We start from the raw sequence: 27,897 nt of genomic DNA, 5'->3' as shown, positions 1-27,897 counted from the left end.
AATACAAAACTCTGTTTATTTAATGAAATATGTCAAACTATACTTTAAATGTGTTCAGGGAAAGGTTTGCCCTTCGCTATGTCAATTGTTTAAAGAAAACGTAGTATCTCCATGACCCACTGTAGCGTACTTTCTCACATTGTTGATATTTATTTACATAGATTGAACAAGAAACCCCATTCACAAAAAATAAGATACGAACGAAATACTCACAACTAGTGCTGCGAACAGAGGAGACAATGACTGTGGCAGAGCGGCGGCAAAGACAGAAAACTTTAGAAGAGACTCAAAGCACGAAATGACATTGACAATGCTTTCAGTCAACAAACAACAACTAGACGAACGTTGGAAACGCTTAACATCGAATAGTAATAATAAATATAAATAATAATAATCAAAATTTGTTAACAAATGTGAAGCTGTGTGGCGCTAAAAGACGAAAAGAAAATCGGAAATCAAAGAAATTGTTTCACTTCCTCACAATGGGTAACGCTCAGGCCCGTAATTTTGATGCCAAATGTATGCCACAACAACGTCGTGGTAGCATGTATTGGAGTTTTCGTTATTCGTCTACACGCCGTAATCGGGATGCTAAATCCATGACGGTGTTTAATTCAAAAATGCCAATATCAGAATGGTTGGATTTATTAGATCTGAGGGAATATGAAAGTAGGTTTCTTTATCACAATGCGTAGTTCCTTTCATTCACATGCGGTTTATAGCTATTTTCCAGATCTACACCTGTGTCGATGATTTACTAGATTTGGATGATGCGGAGCTCAAAGAAATGGGTGTTCGCAATACCGAACATCGTTCGAAAATGTTATCGAGTTTAGTGCGTGTCCAAGCAAAACGTCGCCAATCGGTGAATATTGAAGGTAAGTTATGCAAATTGTGATAAATTGATTGAAGTAAGGGTGTGATATCAGGTTCCTCTACACCGGTCTAAAGCTCTAACTGAATTGTAGACATTGGGACGTCAATTATTTCAAACAATACACCATTTCCGCCATGAAATTTATTTTAGAGAATCTTTAATATAACAAAGTTAGTACCCCGACCGAAGACAAGGACGAGCAAAAGTAAGATATTTTTTAAGAGCTGTCCTGTACATGAGATAAAAAATTATTCTAAGAGAAGGGAAAGGAAAATATTATTGGCGCACAAGTCGGGAAGTTCAGTCTCCACAGGTAAACGTCTGACAATTGAACATGGTAGTTAGCAAGGCACATTTATATAAGGTATATGCATGAATTACAGCAACTAACAAATGTACAAAAACAACATTTTTGTTATTAAAAACTAAATGTCAAAAGAAAATATTGAATAATAGAAAGGATGCTTCTATAGACACTTTCTGAAGGAAAGGGTCCACCTATAGAACCTTTCTGAAAGAAAGAATCCACCTACAGAACCTTTCTGAAAGAAAGGATCCACCTATAGAACCTTTCTGAAAGAAAGGGTCCACCTATAGAACCTTTCTGAAAGAAAATGTGCTTCTACAGACAGACGCTTTCTGAAAAGGGTGCTTCTGGAGACGCTTTCTGAAAAGGGTGCTTCTATAGGCCCTTCCTGAAAGGAAGGGTGCTACTATAGGCCCTTCCTGAAAGAAAGGGTGCTTCTATAGACCCTTTCTGAAAGAAAGCGTGCTTCTATAGACACTTGCTGAAAGAAAGAGCGCTTCTATAGAAAAAAGGGTGCTTCTATACACCCTGAAAGAGTGCTTCTATAGACCTTTGCTGAAAGAAAGGGTGCTTCTTTAGCACATTTCTGAAAGAAAGGGTGCTTCTTTATCACATTTCTGAAAAAAAGGGTGATTCTATAGAACCTTTCTGGAAGAAAGGGTGCTTCTATAGAACCTTGCTGGAAGAAAGGGCGCTTCTATAGACCCTTTCTAAAAGAAAGTGTGCCTCTGAAGACCCTTTCCAAAAGAAAGAGTTCTTCTACAGACCCTTTCTGAAAGGAAGGGTACTTCAGAAGACCCTTTTTGAAAGGGAGGGTGCTTCTATAGAAAAAAGGGTGCTTCTATACACCCTGAAAGAATGCTTCTATAGACCTTAGCTGAAAGAAAGGGTGCTTCTTTAGCACATTTCTGAAAGAAAGGGTGCTTCTATAGAACCTTGCTGGAAGAAAGGGTGCTTCTATAGAACCTTGCTGGAAGAAAGGGTGCTTCTATAGAACCTTGCTGGAAGAAAGGGTGCTTCTATAGAACCTTGCTGGAAGAAAGGGTGCTTCTATAGAACCTTGCTGGAAGAAAGGGTGCTTCTATAGAACCTTGCTGGAAGAAAGGGTGCTTCTATAGAACCTTGCTGGAAGAAAGTGTGCCTCTGAAGACCCTTTCTGAAAGAAAGGGTCCTTCAGAAGACCCTTTCTGAATGAAGCGTACTTCTATATACTCTTTCCGAAAGAAAGGGTACTTCTATATACCCTTTCCGAAAGAAAGGGTACTTCTATGTACCCATTCCGAAAGAAAGGGTACTTCTATATACCCTTTGCGAAAGAAAGGGTACTTTTATATACCCTTTCCGAAAGAAAAGGTACTTCTATATACCCTATCCGAAAGAAAGGGTACTTCTATATACCCTTTCCGAAAGAAAGGGTACTTCTGTACTTCTATATACCCTTTCCGAAAGAAAGGGTACTTCTATATACCCTTTCCGAAAGAAAGGGTACTTCTGTATGCCCTTTCCGTAAGAAAGGGTGCTTCTATTGAACCTTGCTGGGAGAAAGGGCTCTTCTACAGACCCTTTCTGAAAGAAAGGGCACTTCTATAAGCCCTTTCTGAATGAAAGGGTACTTCTATATACCCTTTCCGAAAGAAATGGTGCTTCTTGCCCTTGCTGAAAAAAAGGGTGCAGACGCTTTCTGAAAGGAAAGGTGCTTCTATAGGCCCTTTCTGAAAGAAAGAGTCCACCTATAGAACCTTTCTGAAAGGAAGGGTGCTTCTACAGACGCTTTCTTAAAGGAAGGGTGCTTTCTTAAAGGAAGGGTGCTTAAAGGAAGGACGCTTTCTGATAGGAAGGGTACTTCTATAGACCTTTGCTGAAAGAGAGGGTGCTCCTATAGACACTTTATGAAAGAGAGGGTGCTTCTGCAGACCCTTTCTGAAAGAAAGGGTGCTTCTATAGTCCCTTTCTAAAAGAAAGGACGCTTCTATAGAACCTTGCTGGGAGAAAGGGTGCTCTTATAGAACCTTGCTGGGAGAAAGGGTGCTCTTATAGACCCTTTCTGAAAGAAATAGTGCCTCTGAAGACTCTTTCTGAAAGAAAGGGTGTTTCTATAGACCTTTGCGGAAAGAAAGGGTGCTTCTTTAGCCCATTTCTTGATGAAAGGGTGCTTCTATAGAACCTTGCTGGGAGAAAGGGTGCTTCTATAGAACTTTGCTGGGAGAAAGGGCGCTTCTACAGACCCTTACTGAAAGAAAGTGTACTTCTATATACCCTTTCTGAAAGAAATGGTGCTTCTATAGAACCTTGCTGGGAGAAAGGGCGCTTCTACAGACCCTTCCTCAAAGAAAGGGTGCTTCTATAGACCCTTACTGAAAAAAGGGTGCTTCTACAGACCCTTTCTGAAAGAAACGGTGCTTCTATAGGCCCTTTCTGAAAGAAAGGGTGCCTCTTTAGCCCATTTCTGAAAGAAAGGGTGCTTCTTTAGCCCATTTCTGAAAGAAATGGTGCTTCTTTAGCCAATTTCTGAAAGAAAGGCTGCTTCTTTAGCCCGATTCTGAAAGAAAGGGTGCTCCTTTAGTCCATTTCTGAAAGAAAGGGTGCTTCTTTAGCCCATTTCTGAAAGAAAGGGTGCTTCTTTAGCCCATTTCTGAATGAAATGCTGCTTCTTTAGCCCATTTCTGAAACAAAGGGTGCTTCTATATACCCTTTCCGAAAGAAAGGGTACTTATATACCCTTTTCGAAAGAAAGGGTACTTATATACCCTTTCGGAAAGAAAGGGTGCTTCTATAAACCCTTACTGAAAGAAAGTGTATTTCTATATACCCTTTCTGAAAGAAATTGTGCTTCTGCAGACCCTTTCTGAAAGAAAGGGTGCTTCTATATACCATTCTGAAAGAAAGGTTGCTTCTTTAGCCCATTTCTGAAAGAAATGCTGCTTCTTTAGCCCATTTCTGAAAGAAAGGCTGCTTCTTTAGCCCATTTCTGAAAGAAAGGCTGCTTCTTTAGCCCATTTCTAAAAGAAAGGGTGCTCCGTTAGTCCATTTCTGAAAGAAAGGGTGCTTCTTTAGCCCATTTCTAAAAGAAATGCTGCTTCTTTAGTCCATTTCTGAAAGAAAGGGTGCTTCTATATACCCTTTCCGAAAGAAAGGGTACTTATATACCCTTTCCGAAAGAAAGGGTACTTATATACCTTTTCCGAAAGAAAGGGTACTTATATACCCTTTCCGAAAGAAAAGGTGCTTCTATAAACCCTTTCTGCAAGAAAAGGTGCTTCTGCAGACACTTTCTGAAAGAAAAGGTGCTTCTGCATACCCTTTCTAAAAGAAAGGGTGCTTCTATAGACCTTTGCTGAAGGGTGCTTCTATAGACCTTTGCTGAAGGGTGCTTCTATAGACCTTTGCTGAAGGGTGCTTCTATAGACTCTTTCTGAAAGAAAGAGTGCGTCTATAGACCGTTTCTGAAAGAAAGAGTGCTTCTTTAGACCCTTTTTGAAAGAAGGGTGCTTCTAAAGACCTTTCTGAAAGAAAGGCTGCTTCTATAGACCCTTTCTTAAAGAAAGGCTGCTTCTATAGACCCTTTCTTAAAGAAAGGCTGCTTCTATAGCAGAGTAAGGAAATGTGACTCATGTGAGCATAAACAACTTGTGTAGACTCTAACTGGTGGTGAACGAAAGTAAATTTACGCTCACGTGAGTCACATTGCCTTACTCTGTTCTATAGACCCTTTCTCAAAGAAAGGGTGCTTCTATATTTTCTGTTGTTGTTGTTGCAGATGAAGTTTACGATTTTCGGAGAATTTTTCATTTTAAATTGAGTGTAGGCTACGGATGGTAAGCTAAAGTACTTTGACAGATTTATATTTGTGGACCTCTGAAATCAAAATTATGAATTTAAGTGAACAATTTTCAATGCCTCTGAAGTCTTTAAACAGATTCGGGCATTATAAATGTTCAAATCACCTCAGATACAAATTATTGCTTAAGAGAATGTTTAGTTTTGTCCCGCTAGAAATGTGGTTATTCTCTCCTCTAGTTTCCCCGCTAGATTTACATTGTATTTTATTTTTATTACATCTAAGTAGAAGACCTGAAAAGTGGCGCGGCATGTATGATGCATGTAAACTTATTGTCGTCCCAAGCTTAATTTATCTCGGCACTGATAACGCGCTAATCGTTGTGAACATTTGTGTCTCTTATTTTTTGCATTTCAGCTTGTGGCAACAGTAGCACTTCTTCGCCACTTCAGTTGAAGCGTAAAAACTCATGTCCGGCCATTCGTATGTCACGCGGCGGTATTTTGGAAGCGGATGTGGAAAAATCGGTTCTGAGAAATTCCATGCGAGAACAGAGGCCAAAAGTTAATAGTCCTGAGGAGAAGAGACGATTTACCTTTGGCGAAGCGGATATTATGTAAGTATTACATACAAATAAATATTATTTAAAGACAAAACTATAAAAATAGTGAAATCGAAGATCGTACATAAATGGAGAATATAAAAAATGAGAAATTGTCCGCAATGGGCATCCACCTGCGGGCAAGTGGGAAGTTTCACTGGCCATAAATTTCCTTAAGGACTTGAATCTTCTTCTATAGAAAAACACTTATTTAGAATAGTCAAATTTTTATTACTCCAGGACATAAATTAACTGTATGGGATACCTACAGTTACCACTTCAAACGAAATCTCAAGAGTCCTTAAAACAACAAACATTACTCGTGAGTCACTCCTCCTTCCTCTTTTTTTCATTTTTATATCCACACAAAACCCATGCATGACAGGATTACCGGCTCATAATAGTTCGACAGGATCATTACATCTACAAAATTCTTCAAAAAAGCAGCGCAAACGGCTGCCACACTTGACAACTCATTGAGTTGTAACGTTTGTTTCAAATGACGAAGAAGATGAATAAGAAGAAGCAGGACCCGTATGCCAACCAAACAATAACAAAAACAATTACCAACCATTCACCAGGACATTAAACACACCCCATCGTCATTTGTTGATGGGCGGCTATCCGTCCATCGGTGATGAAAAGTCATAACAAAAGATTTGCGCATGCCTGGGAAATTCGTTACATACACCACTCACTCACGGCCCTTGGGGAGAGTACATGCTCCTGAGAGAGTGAACGGAAAAGAGCCTTTTGTTGTTTTTGCTCTCTGTTATTTGGGTTGAGTTTTCATATGGCATAAGTGCATCCAACCAAACGGGGGTTGAAATACAGCTGCTCAGAACTGTCAGGATGTGCTCAGATGCAATATGGAAATGATACGAGGGGTGCTATGGGAAATAGTTATACAATTAAGAATAATGATTAAGGAAAGTTTTTTATAGAAGAAAACATGGAAGCCTTCTCACAGAATGAAGACTTGGAGCCTTCTTAGAAACACCGTTTCTTTCAGAAAGTAACTATAGAAGCACCCTTTCTTTCAAAAAGGATCTGTAGAGGCACCCTTTCTTTCAGAAAGGATCTATAGAGGCACCATTTCTCTCTGAAAGGGTCTATAGAAGCACCCTCTCTTTTAGAAGGGGTATATAGAATCACATTCTCTTTTAGAAAGGGTATATAGAATCACCCTTTCTTTCACAAAAGGTCAACAGAAGCACCCTTTCTTTCAGAAAAGGTCAACAGAAGCACCCTTTCTTTTAGAAAAGGTCAACAGAAGCACCCTTTCTTTCAGAAAAGGTCTACAGAGACACCCTTTCTTTCAGAAAAGGTCAACAGAAACCCCCTTTCTTTCAGAAAAGGTCAACAGAAGTACCCTTTCTTTCATAAAAGGTCAACAGAAGCACCTTTTGTTTCAGAAAAGGTCAACAGAAGCACCCTTTCTTTCAGAAAAGGTCAACAGAAGCACCCTTTCTTTCATAAAAGGTCAACAGAAGCACCCTTTCTTTCAGAAAAGGTCAACAGAAGCACCCTTTCTTTCAAAAAATGTCAACAGAAGCACCCCTTCTTTCATAAAAGGTCAACAGAAGCACCCTTTCTTTCAGAAAAGGTCAACAGAAGCAACCTTTCTTTCAGAAAAGGTTAACAGAAGCAACCTTTCTTTCAGAAAAGGTTAACAGAAGCAACCTTTCTTTCATAAAAGGTTAACAGAAGCACTCTTTCTTTCAGAAAAGGTCAACAGAAGCACCCTTTCTTTCATAAAAGGTCAACAGAAGAACCCTTTCTTTCAGAAAAGGTCAACAGAAGCACCCTTTCTTTCATAAAAGGTCAACAGAAGCACCCTTTCTTTCAGAAAAGGTCAACAGAAGCACCCTTTCTTTCAGAAAATGTCAACAGAAGCACCCTTTCTTTCAGAAAAGGTCAACAGAAGCACCTTCTCTTTCAGAAAAGGTCAACAGAAGCACCCTTTCTTTCAGAAAAGGTCAACAGAAGCACCCTTTCTTTCAGAAAAGGTCAACAGAAGCACCCTTTCTTTCAGAAAAGGTCAACAGAAGCACCCTTTCTTTCATAAAAGGTCAACAGAAGCACCCTTTCTTTCATAAAAGATCAACAGAAGCACCCTTTCTTTCAGAAAAGGTCAACAGAAGCACCCTTTCTTTCAGAAAAGGTCAACGGAACCACCCTTTCATTCATAAAAGGTCAACAGAAGCACCCTTTCTTTCAGAAAAGGTCAACGGAACCACCCTTTCATTCATAAAAGGTCAACAGAAGCACCGTTTGTTTCAGAAAAGGTCAACAGAAGCAGCCTTTCTTTCAGAAGAGGTCAACAGAAGCACCCTTTCTTTCAGAAAAGGTCAACAGAAGCACCCTTTCTTTCATAAAAGGTCAACAGAAGCACCCTTTCTTTCAGAAAAGGTCAGAAAGGGTCTATAGAAGCACCCTTTCTTTTAGAAAGGGTCTTTAGAAGCACCCTTTCTTTTAGAAAGGGTCCATAGACACACCCTTTCTTTTAGAAAGGGTCCATAGACACACCCTTTCTTTTAGAAAGGGTCCATAGAAACACCCTTTCTTTTAGAAAGGGCCCATATACACACCCTTTCTTTTAGAAAGGGTCCATAGACACACCCTTTCTTTTAGATAGGGTCCATAGACACACCCTTTCTTTTAGAAAGGGTCCATGGACACACCCTTTCTTTTAGAAAGGGTCCATAGACACACCCTTTCTTTTAGAAAGGGTCCATAGACACACCCTTTCTTTTAGAAAGGGTCCATAGACACACCCTTTCTTTTAGAAAGGGTCCATAGAAACACCCTTTCTTTTAGAAAGGGCCCATATACACACCCTTTCTTTTAGAAAGGGTCCATAGACACACCCTTTCTTTTAGATAGGGTCCATAGACACACCCTTTCTTTTAGAAAGGGTCCATGGACACACCCTTTCTTTTAGAAAGGGTCCATAGACACACCCTTTCTTTTAGAAAGGGTCCATAGACACACCCTTTCTTTTAAAAAGGGACCATAGGCACACCCTTTCTTTTAGAAAGGGTCCATAGAAGCACCCTTACTTTTAGAAAGAGTCTATAGAATCACCCTTTCTTTTAGAAAGGGTTCATAGAAGCACCCTTTCTTTTAGAAAGGGTCAATAGAAGCACCCTTTCTGAAAGTAAGGGTCTATAGAAGCACCCTTTCTTTTAGAAAGGGTTCATAAAAGCACCCTTTCTTTTAGAAAGGGTTCATAAAAGCACCCTTTCTTTTAGAAAGGGTTCATAAAAGCACCCTTTCTTTTAGAAAGGGTCCATAGAAGCACCCCTTTTTTAGGAAGGGTCTATAGAAGCACTTTTCTAAAAGAAAGGGTCTATAGAAACACCCTTACTTTTAGAAAGAGTCTATAGAAGCACCCTTACTTTTAGAAGTAGTCTACAGAAGCACCCTTTCTTTTAGAAGGAGTATATAAGAGCACTCTTTCTTTAAGGAAAAGTCTATAGAAGCACCATTTCTTTTAGAAAGGGTCTATAGAAGCACCCTTTCCTTTAGAAAGGGTCTACAGAAGCACCCTTTCTTTTAGAAAGGAGAAGTACGCTTTCTGAAAATAAGTGTCTATAGAAGCACCCTTTCTGAAAGCAAGGGTGTATAGAAGCACCCTTTCTGAAAGCAAGGGTGTATAGAAGCACCCTTTCTGAAAGCAAGGGTCTATAGAAGCACCCTTTCTGAAAGCAAGGGTCTATAGAAGCAACCATTCTGAAAGTAACGGTCTATAGAAGCACCCTTTCCGAAAAAAGGGTAGCTTTCTATAGAACGAAATCCTCGCCTGTCACTCATTTTACCTACCCTCGTACATGCATTATTTTCTCTCATATCCTAAGGGAGTGTTGAATCCTGACTGCATCCCTAAACATGTATTGGTGTGTGTGCGTGTGCATAACAGTTGGAAAACCAAAATACAACATCTAAGCAGCAGCATAGGACTGCTGCTGAGCGAACAAAAACAGATTGAAAATGCATGTCCTACAGGACACAAGTCCTGAGTGTTTATTTTACGGTTCTTGTGCGATGGTGGTGTTATCGTTATTGTTGTTGTCGGTGGTGTAGTGCAAAAAGTTGTTAAAAAAAGAGTAACAATAACGGAGATACGGCTTTTGAAGTGGAAAAAGAGAATCAGAAATGAAGAAGAAGCTGAAGCTGAAAAAAACGAAGTAAAAAGGAAATTTCTTGGGCTGGGCCGGGCGTGAAAAAGAAATGTTTTAAATAGAAAAATTGTAAAAAATATTTTTTAAATAAAAAATGAAAAAAATATGAGAAAAAGGTTGAATTAAAGTTAAGCAAATGAAGTATTGATGGATTTGCTTAAGAAGGATATCGAGGATTGCCCAAAAAATTGTGAAGTTACAAGTAAGCAAATTACTTATGAAGTATCAGATACATAGCATGTATGAGACCAGCAATAATTAAGAGTTTTAAGTGAAAAAATTGAAAAGAAGTTTTAAGTAAAGATTTCCAAAAAGGATAACATTTGTGAATTTTTCGAAAGGACATCATTAATGAATCCATGCAAAAACCCACAGCTGTGTCCCTTTTGTTTATCACACAACCTATCTGAAAGAAAATAACCACCTTTTTTCTCCCCCAAAACAAATTGTTTCCAGTTATGAAGAACTAAGGCGACGTAACAGTACCAACTCGGATAAGATTGTGGAAAAAGCTGAAGTTGAAAATCAAAATTCATCATCGAAATCGACAAACCCCTCATTAAAACAGCAGCCCAACATGGATAATGAAAGTTCATCAGGATGTGGCGGCGTTGGCAGTGGTTCATTCAGCCAGCCATCCTCTTTGATGGGCACCACCCCCATCACCACCAATGAACAACAAGAAGTCATGGCTTTGAAGAAAGCCTTAGAGTGGGAACTCAGTTTAGATTCACGTGATCTACGCTCCCATGCCTGGTATCATGGTCCATTGCCACGACAACGTGCCGAAGAGATTGTTCAGCGTGAGGGAGATTTTCTGATAAGAGATTGTACCTCACAGCCGGATAATTATGTCTTAACATGCCGCACCAAAACATCTGTTCTCCACTTTGTTATCAATAAGGTGAGTATTGTTTTTTTTTTCTTTCTTTTCTCGTTTTTCTTGTTTTGTTATGAAAATCGCACAACACAATGGTTACAACAATGGAACAAATTGTTGCAGACCATGGAAAATGGGAGAGGTTTTTTAGAAGATTAAATTAATCCGAAGTTGAGATATGACACATACATTTTGAGATAAGCAATTATTGTACCGGGTAAATTTTTTGAGTTTGCATAAAAATACATTTGAAAAGATGTGTGTGTGTGTGTGTGTGCAATAAGGGTTTTATGGTGATCATAGAAATATGGAATTTTGAAAACAAAATATTAATATTTTCTATAAATTGCCATAGCAGATTTCTAACACGATTTAGATCAGGGAAACTGTTCTTTGCAAAGACAGTATATTGCGGAATCCCACTGAGTTGTTTTTTCATTTGCTTCTCTCCCTCACGTACTGTGTACGTGAAGAAAACAAATGATAAAAATTATCTGGTTCTTGTTTTTCACCAATATATTCACACATATTTTAGCATTGAACCTTCTGCAGAAATCATCCTTCCATCTTGTAGTAAATGAAACAAGTCGGACTAAGTCGGACTATAGGAAAAGTTTGGAATTAAATAACTGGCATTAAAATAAAATAAATAATTCGAATATACAATTTTCGAATGATTTGTGGTATAAATACTAGTTACCAAGCTTAGCCTTCGTCCACCCACTAAAAATGACATTCTAATATACCTGATGATAGGATTTAACCACCCGTGGAACGTAGCAGTAGCAGAGTGTGTGGGACTCCGGTGGATTCCTAATTTTTCAATGTACCTCTTAGGTCAAAACAGCTCAACTCGAAAGAGAATTAATTAGAAACAATTTTTAGTGATTTGAGAGAATTCTCCCTTGTCCCTTCTGGGATGTTTGTGGAACAATTATTTTTATATACTTGTAGTATTTAAATGAAATGAAGGGTCTATAGAAGCACCCTTTTTGAAGGTGGGGGTCAATAGGAGCAACCTTTCTAAAAGTAAGCGTCTATAGAAGCAACATTTCTGAAAGTAAGGGTCTATAGAATCTGAAAGTAAGGGCCTATAGAAGCACCCTTTCTGAAGGTATGCGTCTATAGGAGCACCCTTTCTGAAAGTAAGGGTCTATAGAAGCGCTCTTTCTGAAAGTAAGGGCCTATAGAAGCAGCAGAATTTCTATAGCCTCAGCTAACTTTTCGTGGCCCATATCTAAGAAAGTATTGGCTTTCACTAGCCCCAAATAATTTAAATGTTATTGTTGTTGTAGAAACGCAAATATATTTGTTCGTATAATTTACACAGCAAAAACTATTTCAAGAATTTTTACATATTTTCGTACCGAATATACTCGGTTATCTGTTGCATCCTGTACTGGCTGCTTTCGTAAACAATCAGGAGACATGAAGTCGAGGGGTTTTACATGATTCTCGCCTTGACGGCTCTAACCATGGTGCACCATTGCACCGGTGGTCGCGATACAATGCGTCGGCCAGCGCCCCTTTGGAATTACCCAGAGTACTCTTGGAGAGTGGTAGCTCCCCACAGAGTCCCCAAGTCTATCCCGCAGGTACCAATTCGAAAATCCGCAATTATAGGCTTCACTTCCCTCTTGGTATGGGGTTGAGGACTATCTTACACCTCTGTTGCTCTATGGGTCGCAGCACCCGGTTGATAATGCAACTCCACATCGAGCCGAAGCTCTACCCGTGATTTGGGTCCAAACCACAACCACCGCGTTGCAACCAAATAGGTGCCTCTCCATGGTCAGGCTAGATCAACAGATCTAGGGGCTCCTGACTCCCGCGGTACCAGAAAGTCTCCGGTCAGACTTTGTAGTCAATACTACCAGTTTTTGTTCCATACAACACGGGAGTGGTCACCCAAAGTGGGTAAGATTTAGGCACGATCGGCGAATGGGAAGAGTGCAACACAAGGTTATACTGATGTAGCAGTCTAATCACTACGTTTGCATGGACGCAGCTTTCTCACAGCGAGGCCTCTACTATGCAAAAATGCATTGAGAGACCCATGCCCAGTCAACAAGAACCCCAGGTGAAGGCCAAAACCAAAATCGGGGCTCGTCATGGCAAAAGTAACATCCTGGATAAACCTGAAAGTTACACGCCCATTCTCGCACTCATTCCATCTAGCCTGCCACCTAGATATCACGAGCTCACGCAGCAGCGCCTTGCGGCTCAGGGCACCCAAACTCTCCACACCCTCTACCGCCCAATCAGCGGGAACAGTCGATTACCAGACAATCTACCCTTGAGTAGCATTGTCACGATCTTCTCTCTCGCAACTTGGACACCAACCCTAGAACCCCAGTTGTCGACAATAGACGTCATTCTGGAGCCCAACTGTTCCATCTCAGAACGAGATTGAGCTTCAACCAAAATGGGCAAGTCATCAGCAAAAGCACAGACCTTGCAAAACGAGCTGAGTTGATGCAGCAGAGAGTACATCATTAAGTCCCAAATGAATGGACCACAAATGGACCCCTGCGGACAACCCCGAACAACATCAATAGCTACCCTATTGCTTGCACCAATAGAGCACGCCACTCGATCAGAGAAATAACTCTGCCAAAGCTTTATCTCTTGGCACCCGACTTCGTGCAGACGAGCAATCACTCTTGATCAGCATAAGTAGTCAAAAGCCCCCTTGAAATCAACGAATATGCCCAAGATATATCGACTGGAAGACTCAGACACACAGCGCTTCACATACAACCATGCATCTTCTACACTACGCCCTTGCTTAAACCCAAATTGCCACTCACACTCTGTACCAGAAAGCCTGTCCTGAAGCCGATGTACCACTATCCTCTCCAACACCTTGCCAAGCACCGGAGGAAGGTTGATACCCCGATAAGATTGAGGATTACTCCTGGCCTTATCTGGCGACTTCAGAAGGACAATGACTTTTGCAGATTTCCACTCTCGTGAAAACACACCCATACTAATACACTTCCTCAGCAAAATTGCCAGGAAATCAGGAGTGGCCCTCCAGATGCTTTTACACATTTCTCCGGTTACACCGTCCTGCAACGAACTAACGCTACAGCACGATCAATCTCCCACCTCTCCAGATCTGGCGCACTCGGCACATCCTCCTGTGGAGGAAGTACTTCCTGCTCCGTCCTGGGAAAGAATGAGGACATCAGGGCATACACACAATTATTCCACGCAATCAGGAGACAGGTGAATGGGGTTAGCTGGGTACCTAAACAAATGCAGCAGGCCCAATACGAATTGAGGCACCTGCATCGAACGGATCTTAACTGGGCCATGTCAGCTGGCGTTCTTGGGATGGGGAATGTGTCTCCTAGTATGGTATTCGCACTGTATATTTATACTGTCTGCGCAACTACATGAGTATAAATTCTATTGAATCCTGCCTGATAGGCTCCATGATCTAGAGGTTGCCGTTTATACCTATGGACCTTTCTCTGCAGATCATGAAGATCTCTCCTGACTTGTCTTTGTGGGAGAAGTCTGTTCACTAGATCGGGACAGGGATACCACATACCACACTGGCGCCGCATAGCCACACCTGCCTATTGCTTGATAAGAAGTCAACAAGCTTTCTTTGCTTTCAGTCGCTTGAAACCCTACTTACTTACTTATCTGGCCCATTACAGAACATTTGTTCCATAGACCGACATAAGAAAAGCTCTCCAATTCTCTGTTTAGTGCTTCGCTTTCTGGAATACCGCGCCTTGTCATCTCTTCATCCACTTGTTTGCGCCATCTATTCTTTGGCCTGCCAATTTTGCGTGCACCGCCATGCGGCCCGAATTTAAACGCCTTTTTAGCGGGTTCATCATCGCTCATTCTTATTATATGGACTAGCCAATGCAATCGCTGCATCTCGATACGTTTGTATAGCTGATACAGCTCATGGTTCATGCGACGTCGATATTCATCGTTAACGCAGATTGGTCCGTAGATCTTTCGAAGAAGTTTTCTCTCAAACACGCCAAGCACTGCCTTATCTGCTTGCGCAAGTACCCAGGCTTCGGAACCATACATCAGCACGGGTAGTATCAGTGTTTTGTAAAGCGTTATTTTTGTTTGACGAGTTGTTGCTTTGTTTTTGAAATGCTTACTTAAGCCAAAGTAGCATCTGTTGGCCAATACAATTCTTCTTTTTATTTCACAACTGATGTCGTTTGTTGTGTTTACGGCGGTGCCGAGGTAGACGAAGACTTTTACTACTTCAAAATTATAGGAACCAACTTCCACAGTTGGTCCGAGCCCAATGGACGCATTGCGCGTCGACACCATCAACTTGGTCTTCTCACCGTTTAACGCCAGACCCACTTTAGCAGATTCTCCTTCGACCTTCATAAAGGTATCGGTTACTTCTTTTACTGATCGTCCCATGATGTCTATATCATCAGCATAAGCAAGTAACATGTGACTATTGGTGTAGATTGTGCCACTTCTTTTGACGTTTGCCTCTAGTATAACCTTTTCTAGCAGGATGTTGAAGAGGTCACACGAAAGGCTGTCTCCTTGTCTGAAACCTCTTTTGGTACCAAACTCTTCGGAGAGGTTCTTTCCTATTTTAACTGAGGATCTCGGGTCAGTTAGAGTCATTTTACAAAGCCGGATGAGCTTTGCAGGTATACCAAATTCAGACATGTCTTGGAATACCTTTGAACGCAGAGGGCTGTCGAAGGCTTCTTTATAATCGACAAAAAGGTGGTAGGTGTCGATCTGCATCTCTTGCGTCTTCTCCAGGATTTACCGCAGAGTAAATATCTGGTCAATGGTGGACTTGCCAGGTCTAAAGCCGCATTGGTAAGGTCCAATTATTTCGTTGACCATGGGCTTAAGTCGTTCGCACAATATCTCTGACACTATCTTGTGGGCGATAGGGAGAAGACTTATGCCCCTATAGTTGGAGCATAAAGTCTTATCTCCTTTCTTATGGACGGGACACAGGATGCTCAGGTTCCAATCCTCGGGTACGAGTTCTTCCTGATGGAGCTAACTAGCTGATGCATACACCTTATCAGCGTGTCGCCTCCGGTTTTAAACAGCTCGGCTGGTAGGCCATCAGCTCCTGCTACCTTATTATTCCTCAGCCTTCATCTTGGCCGGGTGGTATACATTCAATGCCATCTTCTGGGATTGGAAAGACATTTCAAAACGGTCCGAGACATGTTCTTAAATCGCATGTTTGGGAAAATATTTGAAATTTTATGTAGGAGGTTGACGAATGAATCTCGAATGAAATTTTCCGGTGTTCAAAGTTTAGACCAAATCGTTACCTCCCTTCGAGAGTTCTCGTACACACCATTTTAAAGAACATTTTTTAACTTTTGTGGGGGTGGACTAACATTGAGGTTTGAACTAAGGTGGGACAAAAAATTATTGCAAAAACGGCTGATCCGTACGAGAGTTACAGAGAGTTAACGAGAGTTATGTAGCAGACAGACCGACAGTCAGTCGATAAGGACTAAATCGACTCATTGGGGCATATGTTTTATCGTATCAAAGTTTATATATCGGTAAAATTCATGGTAGTTAACTTTAGATTACGCTCCCGTAAGACATTTGTGATAGCGCCTAAGGTGTTGGAAAATGTTGCTCTTATATCATCGAGGTGACACGGGACGAAATTAAATAACTTGTCCTGGCAAGCTGTAATTTCGCTTGGGTCAGACCACTTCCCATCGTCTCCGTTAAGAAATCACCGACTTCACAACTTCTGTGACAGATCCGAAAAGGTTTTTGTGTTATTTTAACCAGTAATTTAAAGAGAACCCCGAGAGCGATATGGCGAAGTGCGAAGTGTGCTACGCCGTATATGAGCCTTCTATATCGATGAGGTACCACCAAAATTTAGGATGAGCGATGTCATCCGAAACGCGAAATCTGCAAAAACGTTGGGCCCACGTGGAAGTTGAGTATTTGACATGTGTCCTTAATCTGTCAATACTCGCCTATTGCACCAGAAGCCTGGAGAGTTGACAGGGTGATCTCGGTTCTACTCCTCCCCATGATTAGTAGTTTCATAGTTGCCTAACATGAGCATGGATTCCGGAAAATGCACAGTACCACAACATATCAGTCGAGTACTAACACAGAAAAAGCCATGCGACCGAATGATGGTGGTCATGGTGGCTCTTGACGTATCAAAGGACTTCAATACCAGTTAATCGAGTCAAGCTGTTCGAGGTCATAGAGAAGAGTTCCCTCCACCAGTGTCTCAACCTCAAAGGACTTCCGTTTTCTGTGGATACCTACACAGATGTTCAGTTGTCTATGGAAGACCTTAAGAGGTTTTCCGTTGCCTGTAGAAGCCCCTTTAAGGTTTTCTGCTGTCTATAGAAGACCTTAACATTGTTTCTATTTCTATAGAAAACCTCAAGACGCATTCTGTTGTCTATAGAAGACCTCCAAAAGTCTTCAGTTGTCTATGGAAGGTCTTCACAGGTGTTCAGTTGTCTATTGAAGACCTTAAGGGGTGTTCCGTTGTCTGAGGAAGACCTTAACAGTTTTTATGCCGTCTATAGAGGACCTCAAGATTGTTTTTGTTTCTATAGAAGACCTCAAGAGGTTTTTTTGTTGTTTTTATAAAACTTCAAGCCGCCTTCTGTTGTCTATAGAAGACCTCCAAAAGTTGTCAGTTGTCTATGGAAGACCTCCACAGGTATTCAGTTGTCTATGGAAGACCTTAAGAGGGTTTCCGTTGTCTGTAGAAGTCCTTAAAAGGTTTTCTGCTGCCTATAGAAGACCTTAAGATTGTTTTTATTTCTGTAGAAGACCTCTGAAGTTTTCTGTTGTCTTTAGAAAACCTCACGAGACCCCCTGCTGTCTATAGAAGATCTCCAAAGGTCTTGAGTTGTCTATGGGAGACATTAAGAGGTCATCCGTTGACTGAAGAAAACCTTAAGAGGTTTTATGCTGCCTATAGTAGACCTTAAGATTGTTTCTATAGAAGACCTAAAGAGGTTTTCTGTTGTCTTTAGAAAACCTGAAGCCGCCTTCTGTTGTCTATAGAAGACCTCCAAAAGTCTTCAGTTGTCTATGGTAGAGTTGTACAATCTAGTTCATTTGAAAGATCTAGTTCAATAGTTCAGCTATTTTAACTGAACTAGTTCAGTAATCTAGTTCATAGTTCTCTATCCAGTTCAATCATTGGGATCCGAATCGTTCACCGGATCTTAATCGTTCGTATGATGAAAACGCAGACATACATACACCAAATAGAAACAAACAATAGAATAATGTAATTTAATTATTCCAGAACAAAAATATTACATTTGCATAGCTGTATTCCATTCATAAAGAAGGATTAAGTTGGTATAAATTTAAGAAAAAGCGTCCTTCATTTAAGTGGCTGGCAAAAAAAGATCGTATGTGTGTGTGTGTGTAAAAATTGTCACTGCAATTGTGTGTATTTTTTCCTTTTTTCTATCCAAAACAAGGCACATTCATTAGGTAATCGATTCGACATATTGTAATATGTTATGTCTCTATGTTTTTGTAGAAATCTTCATTTTCGGACAGCTATTCCATGTACCTTGATCCAAAACGTAAACAAACTGATCACATTACGAAGGCATCCCTTAACATAGACGACGCCGTCACTTTATGTATTTGTGAACGACATGTTGAACTAGATTGTGAATCGTTCGTTGATCGTACGGTCACCGACTGATTATAGTTCAGTGAACTATTGAACTATAATGAACTATATCGACTGATCTAGTTCATACGCTCTTTTCAATGAATCGTTCAATTGAACTAGTTCGTTCATGAACTATACAACTCTAGTCTATGGAAGACCTCCACAGGTATTCAGTTGTCTATGGGAGACATTAAGAGGTATGCCGTTGTGTGTAGAAACCGTCAAGGTTGTTTCTGTTTCTATAGAAGACCTCAAGATGCTTTATGTTTTCTACGGAAGACCTAAAGAGGGATCCTGTTGTCTATAGTAGACTTCTGTAGTCAAAAAACACCTCACGATGTCTTGTCTATTGAATATCTCCAAAGGTCTTCAGTTGTGTATGGATGACCTCCACAGGTTTTCAGTTGTCTTTGGAAGACTTTAAGAAGCCTTTCGTTGTCCGTAGTGTATTTGTTGACGGTATCAAAGGCCTTCGATAGGTCAAGCGCCACCATGACTGTTCGGTATGCGGATAATTGTACAATCTTGGTGTCGCGACCTATCGTTGATGGCAGGTTAAGTAAGAGGAAATATCATCCGCTAAATCTACTTCCACTCTGTTCACCACCTGGATTACCGAAATGAGGCTACTTTCCTCTGAACATATTGATCGATTGTGTGCTGATTCCTACCACTAACTTTCCTAGGATATTTAGTGCAACGTGCGACAGCTAGTCTTTTGAACCAGCCAGTGTTATTTGCGACACGATTGGGACACGGTAGGAACCAGGTCCCCAAATCGCTTACCGGCAGCACTTGGGGTGCTGACAAAGTAACATTGTTGACCTCTTACAAAGCAATAGGCCAGTCTGAGGTAAGAAGCTATGCGATGCCAATGTGGTAAGCAAATGTTACGTTGTTGCTGTTTGTTCGCTGGAATTTATTTATTTTTATATCAATTCATCCACCAAACAATGAAAACATTTCGGTCTCGGAACTATTTGAAACGAAGGAAACAAAAAGAGCGACGAAAGAGAATGATTCGTTGAACTATTTCGATGTCGAACTATTTGGAACGATGAAAGAGAAAAATTCGTTGAACCATTTCGGTCTAGGAACTATTTGGAATGAAAGGAACGACGAAAGCGAAAGATTCGTTGAACTATATCGGTATCGGAATTATTTGGAACGATGAAAGAGAAAAATTATTAGAACTATTTCGGTCTCGGAACTATTTGGAATGAAAGGAACGACGAAAGAGAAAGATTCGTTGAACTATATCAGTATCGGAACTATTTGGAACTAAGGAACTAGTTCCTTTTGAGGTAAGGAACTAGAAAGATCTATCCACTCCGGGAACTAGATTGCCCAACTCTAGTTAGCATCTCTGCCACGATTTAGTGGCCAGGCTTCCCCCACCCAGGGGCGTCAGGAGATATCTTTTTCACCTAGAGAGAGAAGTCCGAAGATATAAAAGAAAACCCCTAAGACAACGGGCCTATCAGACAGGCTTAGATAGCATCCACATGGAGATCACCCCCACTCACCTGTCTCCAGATTCTTTATGGACGCAACCAATCCAGGTTGCAGAATTTTTAAGTCTAGATACAGAGGAACCAGAACCAGATAACTTAAATAATATTCGAACATATTTGCGTTGCTACATCAACAACTGTACTCTATAAGAGTAATCTCATACTTATCCCGCGTTACTTGGGTTTTTGACATCAGAATTAGAGACTTGCTCCTACTCGTAGACCCCCATTCCGAAATCCTGATTGGGAGACTACTAAAGTGTTTTATACGAACGATGTTAAAGATTAGGGGCGGAATGCAATGGCTTGACCTTTATATGCAGATTGCCTGACGTGACTTAAACTCTTCAATTGCATTAAGAGATGGGCTCGTGTCACGATCGTGACACTAAACAACAACCAAGCACTTTAGCGACGACGAAGTACTAAACACTTTAGTTTTTAGTGACACGCGCCTATCTCTAGTTGCATTCCACATGAGGTATCCTTCATCAGAAATTGATTATCAGTAAAGGCTTTCTTGAGATGAATTCCTGCACAATATTACTTTCAAAAGTTTTCACCTCATTGATCTTATTCCCATAAAATTATCTCAATAATTTTCACTTTCAGATATTGGTGCAACCAGAAACAGTTTACGAACGGGTGCAATATCAGTTTGAGGAAGATGCATTTGATGCCATTCCCGATCTCATTACATTCTATGTGGGATCAGGTAAGTTCAACTATTATAAAAAATATTACCCAAAAAAATTAAAAAAAATCTCATATTTCTTTTTGCAGGAAAACCCATATCCCTGGCCTCGGGAGCACGCATCCAGTACCCATGCAATCGTCATTATCCTCTATCCTTTTATGGCCACAAGATTGTGGGTAATCATTTGCATTCACAAATGTTGGCCGGGCTCAGAGGTGTCAGCCCACTAAATTCCCCATTGGCAGCGAATGCAGGTTTTCGTTTTACTGGCACCCCAATGAACGCGCAGCAACAGCAACAACAGTCACACAATGTTTTGCAGCACCAACAATCCTTGCCCACAACCATTGGCAATCAGATGGCCAAGCAGCCAGAAAGTCCCATGTCCTCGCCGCCACGTAATAAAATTTATCCAGCTCCCAGATTGCCCTCAAAGAAACAGCGGTCGCAGAGTTTAACTCCGGCCCAAGCTATCGTGGTATCCAATATCAAAAATGCCGAGGCAGGAAATAGTGCCGATGGTATGATTCAAAGTGGTGGTGGACCAAGTAATGGTGAAAACATCAACACCTCCAATGGTGGTTCCATGAATCACCTACACAACAATCATTCCACTAATCATGGCTATCGTTCAGAGGTGATCTCCAGGCGTTTTAATCAACTGGATAAAAGCAACAGTGTTTGTGGTTCGCCAAATGATGCAGGCCAGTTACACAGTCACTTGGAGAACATGAGTATACACGGTAAGATACCGGCAAATGGTTTTCAGACCATTGCCCGTTGCACCATGGGAGATGTGGTGGATCATCAGCATGCCAAATTTACCACCCATTCCTTGCCTAGGCCAACAACCAATACTTTCCGTGGTAATTTGAATAGAACATCTAGCTTGGCTAGAGATTTCAATGTGGAGCAGCAGTCATCGTCGAATATGTTCTCAAGTTTGGAGATAAGTAAGATACCAGAATTGCCCGAGAAACCACCAAGTCCACCACCAAAGCCAAATCGCAATAATGGTGGTGGAAGTATTAGTAGTTTGGCAAGGCTACCCAAAGATGGGGTTATATTGGATCAACAGTATCCCTTGCAAAGGCAAGGAGGTATGGCTGGTATTTATCAACTGAGTGGTTCTGATTCTGGTAATGGTTCCGGAGACTCCATGCCGGGGGATATGAACGAGTTCATAATGCATCGGGGAGTTATTATTAAAAATCCACGGTTCATGAGTAGCTCTGCCTCGTCGACCACCTTGAAGAGTTTGAGTGAGTTCGATGTCCAGGCAGCCGAGGATATGCTGTTTACATTGCAAATTCCAGAATATAAGCCGGTGAGTTGGGAATGTCCTTCCTAAACAAATATTGGAAAATAATAAAAACTTATTCAAATTATTTCTTCCCCAGGTCTCCAAGTTTGATGTGGAAAATTTCAGCACCCTGTTATTACCCTCGGTGGAGAACCGTCCTCTGGATGGCGATGCTTTGAACACCTTCAAAATGATGTTGCTCGAAACAGGTCCCAAAATGTTGGCCGAACACATTACGCGAATTGATATTGGCCTGCTAATAGAGGCCCCTTCTTCAACACTGGCCGAATCGGAGACCCAAAATGAAAACGACAATCGCAACATATTGGATTGTTGTGGCCTAGAGCTATTGACCTTGCCACAGGGTAAAATTTTCCGCCAAGACTTAATTGAGCGTACCCAATGTCTCAAGCTAATGGTGGCCGTGACCATATTAACCTGTCAAACCGACATGGATCGTGCTGAGTTGTTAAGCAAATGGATTCAAGTTGCTGTGGAAACAAAGACAGCCTTGGGAAATCTTTTTGGTTTCTCATCCATTATGTTGGGTCTGTGTATGCCCCAGATACAAAAGTTGGACTCGGCATGGCATCTGCTGCGTCAAAAATACACAGATGATGCCTTTATGTTTGAGGCTAAATTGAGACCCACTTTGATTAGCATGAATGAATGTTCCAATCCTCAGGCGCCCAATACAACAGTTCCTTACGTGTTGCTCTATGCTCTACTTAAGGATCGTTCAGTTATGGATATTTTGAATTTTAACACTTCCACCGAGAAATCATCGCTCTATACAATGTGTATCACTTCGTGGGAAAGTAAGGCCGATGATTTTGGAATGTACATCAACTATGCCCATTTGGATTCTTCGCGTAATTTCCTCAATAGTCTGAAATTGTATCGTAAAAATGCAAAAATTATGCTTGAAGAATCGATTTCAAGAATGGATGAGCTGTTAAGTGATGCGTTTAGGTAAGTTGAAAGAAAATTTTCTGATTTTTCTGGCTTTATGATTCCAGGAGCAACTACATATATAGAAAAAATAAGAGAATATATTCAAAGCTCGGTGGGATATAATCTACATATAAGACTCAGAAATAAGCTACACCGATATATTTATTTCTTAAATATTCCTCCTAAAAGCATGCAATAAATTTTTCAATCTCAGACAACAACCAGAATAAAGAAGGCGGATCCAATTTCGAACTAGGATGCCCTTTCCTTCTTTTTCTTTTATTTTTGTTATGTCAGAAACGAATCAGGAAAGCAAGGCAACCAGGTCTTAAAGGCCTAGCTGCCTTGCCTACTTGCCTTGCTTGCTTCTGATAAAAGAATAAAAAAAGAGCAACCCAGTTCGAAATTTGCTCGGCCTTCTTTATACTTACTTACTTAGCTGGTCTTTTACAGAACATTTGTTCCATAAGCCGAACAAAGAAAAAATCTCCAATCCTCTCTGTTTGCTGCTGTATTTTCCCAATCTGGGATATGTAGCTTTGTGATATCTCGTTTCACTTGTTCGCTCCAACGAAGCTTTGGCCTTCCAGATCTGCGAGAACCTCCATGCGGCCCGTATTTATACGCCTTTTTAGCGGGTTCATCATCACTCATTCTTATAACATGGCCTAGCCATCGCAATCGTTGTATATCGATTTGTTCAACTACATTGATGACATTGTATAGTTGGTACAGCTCGTTGTTCATACGACGCCGATATTCGCCGTCAACACAGATTGGCCCGTAGATCTTTCGAAGAATTTTTCTCTCGAACACACCAAGCACTGCCTTATCTGCTTGGGCAAGTACCCATGCTTCGGAACCATACATTATCACGGGTAGTATCAGTGTTTTGTAAAGTGTTACTTTTGTTTGACGAGAGGTGGCTTTATTCCTAAACTGCTTACTCAGCCCAAAGTAGCATATGTTAGCCAACACTATTCTTCTTCGTATTTCACAACTGATGTTATTTGTTGTGATTGTGGCGGTGCCGAGGTAGACGAAGTCCTTTCCTACCTCAAAATTGTAGATACCAACATTCACAAATGGTGCGGGGTTTGTGGTAATATTACGCGTCGATACCATCAACTTGGTTTTTTCGCCGTTTACTGCCAGACCAACTTTAGCAGATTCTCTTTCCACTTTTGTAAAGGTGTCAGTTACTTCCTTTACCGATCGACCCATGATGTCAATGTCGTCGGCATAAGCCAGTAACATGTGGCTGTTCGTGTATATCGTTCCATTTCTTTTGACCTTCGCGTCTCGTATGACCTTTTTTCAGCAGGATGTTGAATAGATCACACGACAGGCCGTCTCCTTGTCTGAAACCTCTTTTGGTAATAAACTCTTCGGAGAGGTTCTTTCCTATTTTGACTGAGGATCTCGTCTCAGTTAATGTCATTCTACAAAGCCGAATGAGCTTTGCAGGAATACCAAAATCAGACATGGCTTGGAACACCTTTGAACGTATAGGGCTGTCGAACGCTGCTTTATAATCGACGAAAAGATGGAAGGTGTCGATCTGCATTTCTTGGGTCTTTTCCAGGATTTGTCTCAAGGTAAATATCTGATCAATGGTGGATTTGCCAGGTCTAAAGCCGCACTGATAGGGTCCAATAATTTCATTGACCATAGGCTTTAGTCTCTCACACAATATGCCAGATACTATCTTATATGCAATAGGGAGCAGACTTATGCTCCTGTAATTGGAGCACACAGTCTTATCACCCTTTTTGTGGACTGGACATAGGATGCTCAGGTTCCAATCGTCGGGTACGCGTTCTTCCTGCCAGATGAAGCTAACTAGCTGATGCATTCACCTTTTCAGCGTGTCGCCTTCGGTTTTAAACAGCTTGGCAGGAAGGCCATCAACTCCTGCTGCCTTATTATTCTTCAGCCGACTTGTTGCTGCCTTTACCTCATCTTGGCTGGGCGGTATACATTCAATACCATCTTCTGGGATTGGATCTGTGGTATCTTCGACGTCTTCGCTACTATCGGATACCAACAGTTTGGAAAAATGCTCTTTCCATGTCCTTAGCACACAATCTTTATCAGTTACCAAATTACCGTTCTGGTCTCTACAGGAGGATGTGCCAGTGTCAAAGCCATCAGTTTCATGTTTCACCCTTTGGTAGAATTTTCGGACTTCATTCTGTATCCTGTACATCTCGATTTGTTCGCACTCCCGCTTTTCCGTCTATCTCTTTTTCCTCCGGAAAAGACGTTTCTCCTCTCTCCTTTTCTCCCGATACCTCTCTCTTGCGCTTCGCGTTGCTACTGATTGTAAAATAGCCCTATATGCCGCATTTTTCTCTTCGGTAGCAGCACGACACTCCTGGTCATACCATGGATTCCTTGGTGGAGGTCTCTGGTATCCAAGTACTGATTTTGCGGCTGTTTGCATGGAGTGGGAAATGTTTTGTCATTGCCCTGATATGTTATCGGGACGAGGAGTGCTTTGATTAAGCAATTGGGCCAGTTGAGTGGTATATGCTGTGGCTATCTGTTGTGATTGCAGCTTACCGATGTCCAACCTCCGTGTTGTGTCTGTTCGCAATTTGTTTGCTACGTTTAATCTGGTACGTACCTTTGCTGCAACAAGGTAGTGGTCCGAGTCTATGTTTGCACCTCGAAATTATCGTACATCCAACACGCTCGATGCATGTCTTCCATCTATCACAACGTGATCATTTGATTTCTTATTCTTTGATCTGGCGACAGCCAGGTGCCCTTATGAATATCGAGATGCTTAAAACTGGTACTGCTAACTACCATGTTTTTTGCAGCTACAAAGTCTTTTAGCCTCATACCATAGTCAGATGTTTCACTGTGAAGACTGAATTTACCGACTGTTGGGCCAAAGATATTCTCCTTTCCAATTTTGGCATTAAAATCGCTTAGTGTAATTTTAATGTCATGGGCAGGACAACGGTCATAAGTTTCTTCTAGGCGCTCAGTGGGAGCATGAGCGCAAATAAAGCTGATGTGAAGAATTTAGCTTTTATTCGAATTGCAGCAAGTCTTTCATTCACTGGGGTGATGCTGGAGACCAGATGTTTTAACCTCCGACCAACTACAAATCCGCAACCAAACTCATGCTTTGTGTCATGGCAGCTATAATACAGTGCGTCACCTTTAGGTGTTGTTGTGACGCCCTTCGCAATCTATCGTATTTTCTGTATGGCAGTAATGTCGGCCTTGTACTTTTCAAGTTCATCTGCCAATGCGTAAACTGCACCTTCTCTATAAAGAGTGCGAACATTCCAGGTGCATATTCGACCAGATTCGCAGATCATGGTGCTTAAAACGTTTGCGGGGTTCGTCAAATTTAGAGGGATTTGTTTTTCTTTTCCTTCGTTTCTTCATAGTAGGCTGCTTTTTTCTAGGGGATGGTTACTAACCCGGCGCCCAACCCAAGTTTTTAACGTTGTTATGGGTGAACGCGCGGCACATTTTAGCTCACTACCTTTAACAGGTATTAAAGGCAGCTACCCCAGGTGACACCACGGGTAGGTCAGTGTCCACTTGAGATGAGAGAGGGACCAAGATAAATCCTGGATTTTGCCATGTTAAAGCCGCCCAGGACCGTTCCTTGGTATTTTTCATCCCCTATGTCACCCAGAATTATGATATGCTTACATGATTTGTGAATATATTTTGCGATATTTGTTCATATTTTATTATATTTTGTACATATATGACAAACTAAATAAAATGATCAGAATGTTTGTAGTTGAATTTTTGCAAATTATGTTGTATAACCCTAACCACCAAGGCACTCTGTTTTCTACTTTGCTAAAACACCTCAATTGATCTGACTTCTGAAATGACATTATCCTAACTTCTACTATTGCGGATTTAAATAAACAAATTTAGCAGACTAATCAATATTTGTCATACCATACCTCATATAATATTTCTTTTCTTCTTCATTACAGAACGGAATTCCATGTCAAATTCTTATGGGGAAGCAAAGGTGCTACAGCCACTGCCGATGATCGTCATTCGAAATTGGAAAAAGTCTTAGCCCTAATGGCGGATAAATTTTGTAATGCCGATTCAAATGGTTCAACTAATACTGCCTAAGTAGAAAAAACTATATTGCAGGACGCAAAAAACCAAAACCAGAGACACACAACCAAAGCAAAACCCTTTTACAAAGGATTACATATATGGTATTTAATATATAAGAGAAGTACATAAGTACGAATATATTTATTGTGTATAAACCAAAATTTGATATGAAAACAAGCGAAACTTTTTTTACGGCGCAAATGCTTAAAAAATGACACAGATAAGAAATCAAAATTTAAATAGAAACCCCGGGAAAATGTTTTTGATCATTTTTACAATTTTATTGAATTACTTTATTGTACTGAAGGAAACCGATAAGAACTACCTCAAAATAATAATATTATCAAAACAGATTATGTTGAACATCCACACATCAAACCCCCGCCAGCCAAATCAAGCAGCTAAAATCGGTAAAATATTTTATATAAAGAAGGAAGGCCAATATGGGTGTCATAATAAATTACCTCTAAGATTCCACAGACATTTTTTGGTAAAGAAAACCCATCGCTTTCATGGTTATATAATTGATGGAATCGACTCCATTGGCCTTCCACTTTTCCTTAAGATTTCTGCATCTGTCATTCCAAAAAAAAAATTAAAATAACCTCAAATTGGCAATTAATTTAACCTTGTTTTCATATTCATTCATATCATTTGTTGATCATTTGTTTCTGTTAATAGTTTTTAAAATATAATTTTAATATTAATTGTGATTGGAAAGAAATTTTCTTTGCAGAGCAGACGAAGAAAATTTTGTAAATTTATCTAATTTTTATATATCATCAAATACTCATTTTGTGTTAAAGGAACTAATTCTCTATATGGAATATATGTATATTGTTTACATAAAAACAAAAATCGGAATAAACTTACAACAAAATGTCATTATATTATTTTTTATAGAAAATTGGAAATGAATACAAATGTTGTATTATTTTTCAGAAAAGTAAAATTTGCTCTTAAACAATTGACAGATGAATTCAGACTAATGTACTGAATATATTAAAATAA

The 27,897-nt window shown here is 40.6% G+C and overlaps 1 protein-coding gene across 2 annotated transcripts; it reads left to right on the top strand.

Annotated features, from left to right (window-relative positions):
* Positions 1-303: 303 nt before the first annotated feature.
* LOC141393648 (breast cancer anti-estrogen resistance protein 3 homolog) lies at positions 304-27,709 on the top strand. Of its 2 annotated transcripts, XM_073966966.1 has the most exons (8): positions 304-669; positions 723-878; positions 5,380-5,578; positions 10,204-10,651; positions 20,429-20,531; positions 20,600-21,840; positions 21,914-22,788; positions 26,751-27,709. In XM_073966966.1, exons 1-8 carry the CDS (start codon positions 483-485, stop codon positions 26,896-26,898), a joined length of 3,357 nt encoding a protein of 1,118 aa, XP_073823067.1. In that variant the 5' UTR covers positions 304-482; the 3' UTR covers positions 26,899-27,709. The 2 variants fall into 2 exon arrangements, with proteins under 2 accessions (XP_073823067.1, XP_073823068.1); XM_073966967.1 differs by lacking the exons at positions 304-669; positions 723-878; positions 5,380-5,578 and adding an exon at positions 9,548-9,949 and having other exon boundaries at positions 26,751-27,218.
* The last annotated feature ends 188 nt before the right edge of the window (positions 27,710-27,897 follow it).

Source organism: Musca autumnalis, unplaced genomic scaffold, assembly GCF_047663935.1.
Source record: "Musca autumnalis isolate F117 unplaced genomic scaffold, ASM4766393v1 scaffold_2, whole genome shotgun sequence".
Lineage (NCBI taxonomy): Eukaryota > Metazoa > Arthropoda > Insecta > Diptera > Muscidae > Musca > Musca autumnalis.
The sequence above is the reverse complement of the archived record's forward strand: the minus strand, read 5'-3'. Positions and strand labels throughout refer to the sequence as shown.

Excerpts from the sequence above, each read along its gene's own strand:
- LOC141393648 (XM_073966966.1), top strand. The coding sequence starts at position 483 with ATGGGTAACGCTCAGGCCCGTAATTTTGATGCCAAATGTATGCCACAA. Across the intron at positions 670-722 it reads AGATCTGAGGGAATATGAAA|CTATTTTCCAGATCTACACC; the intron begins GTAGGTTTCTTT and ends TGCGGTTTATAG. Across the intron at positions 21,841-21,913 it reads AAATTCCAGAATATAAGCCG|GTCTCCAAGTTTGATGTGGA; the intron begins GTGAGTTGGGAA and ends TTTCTTCCCCAG.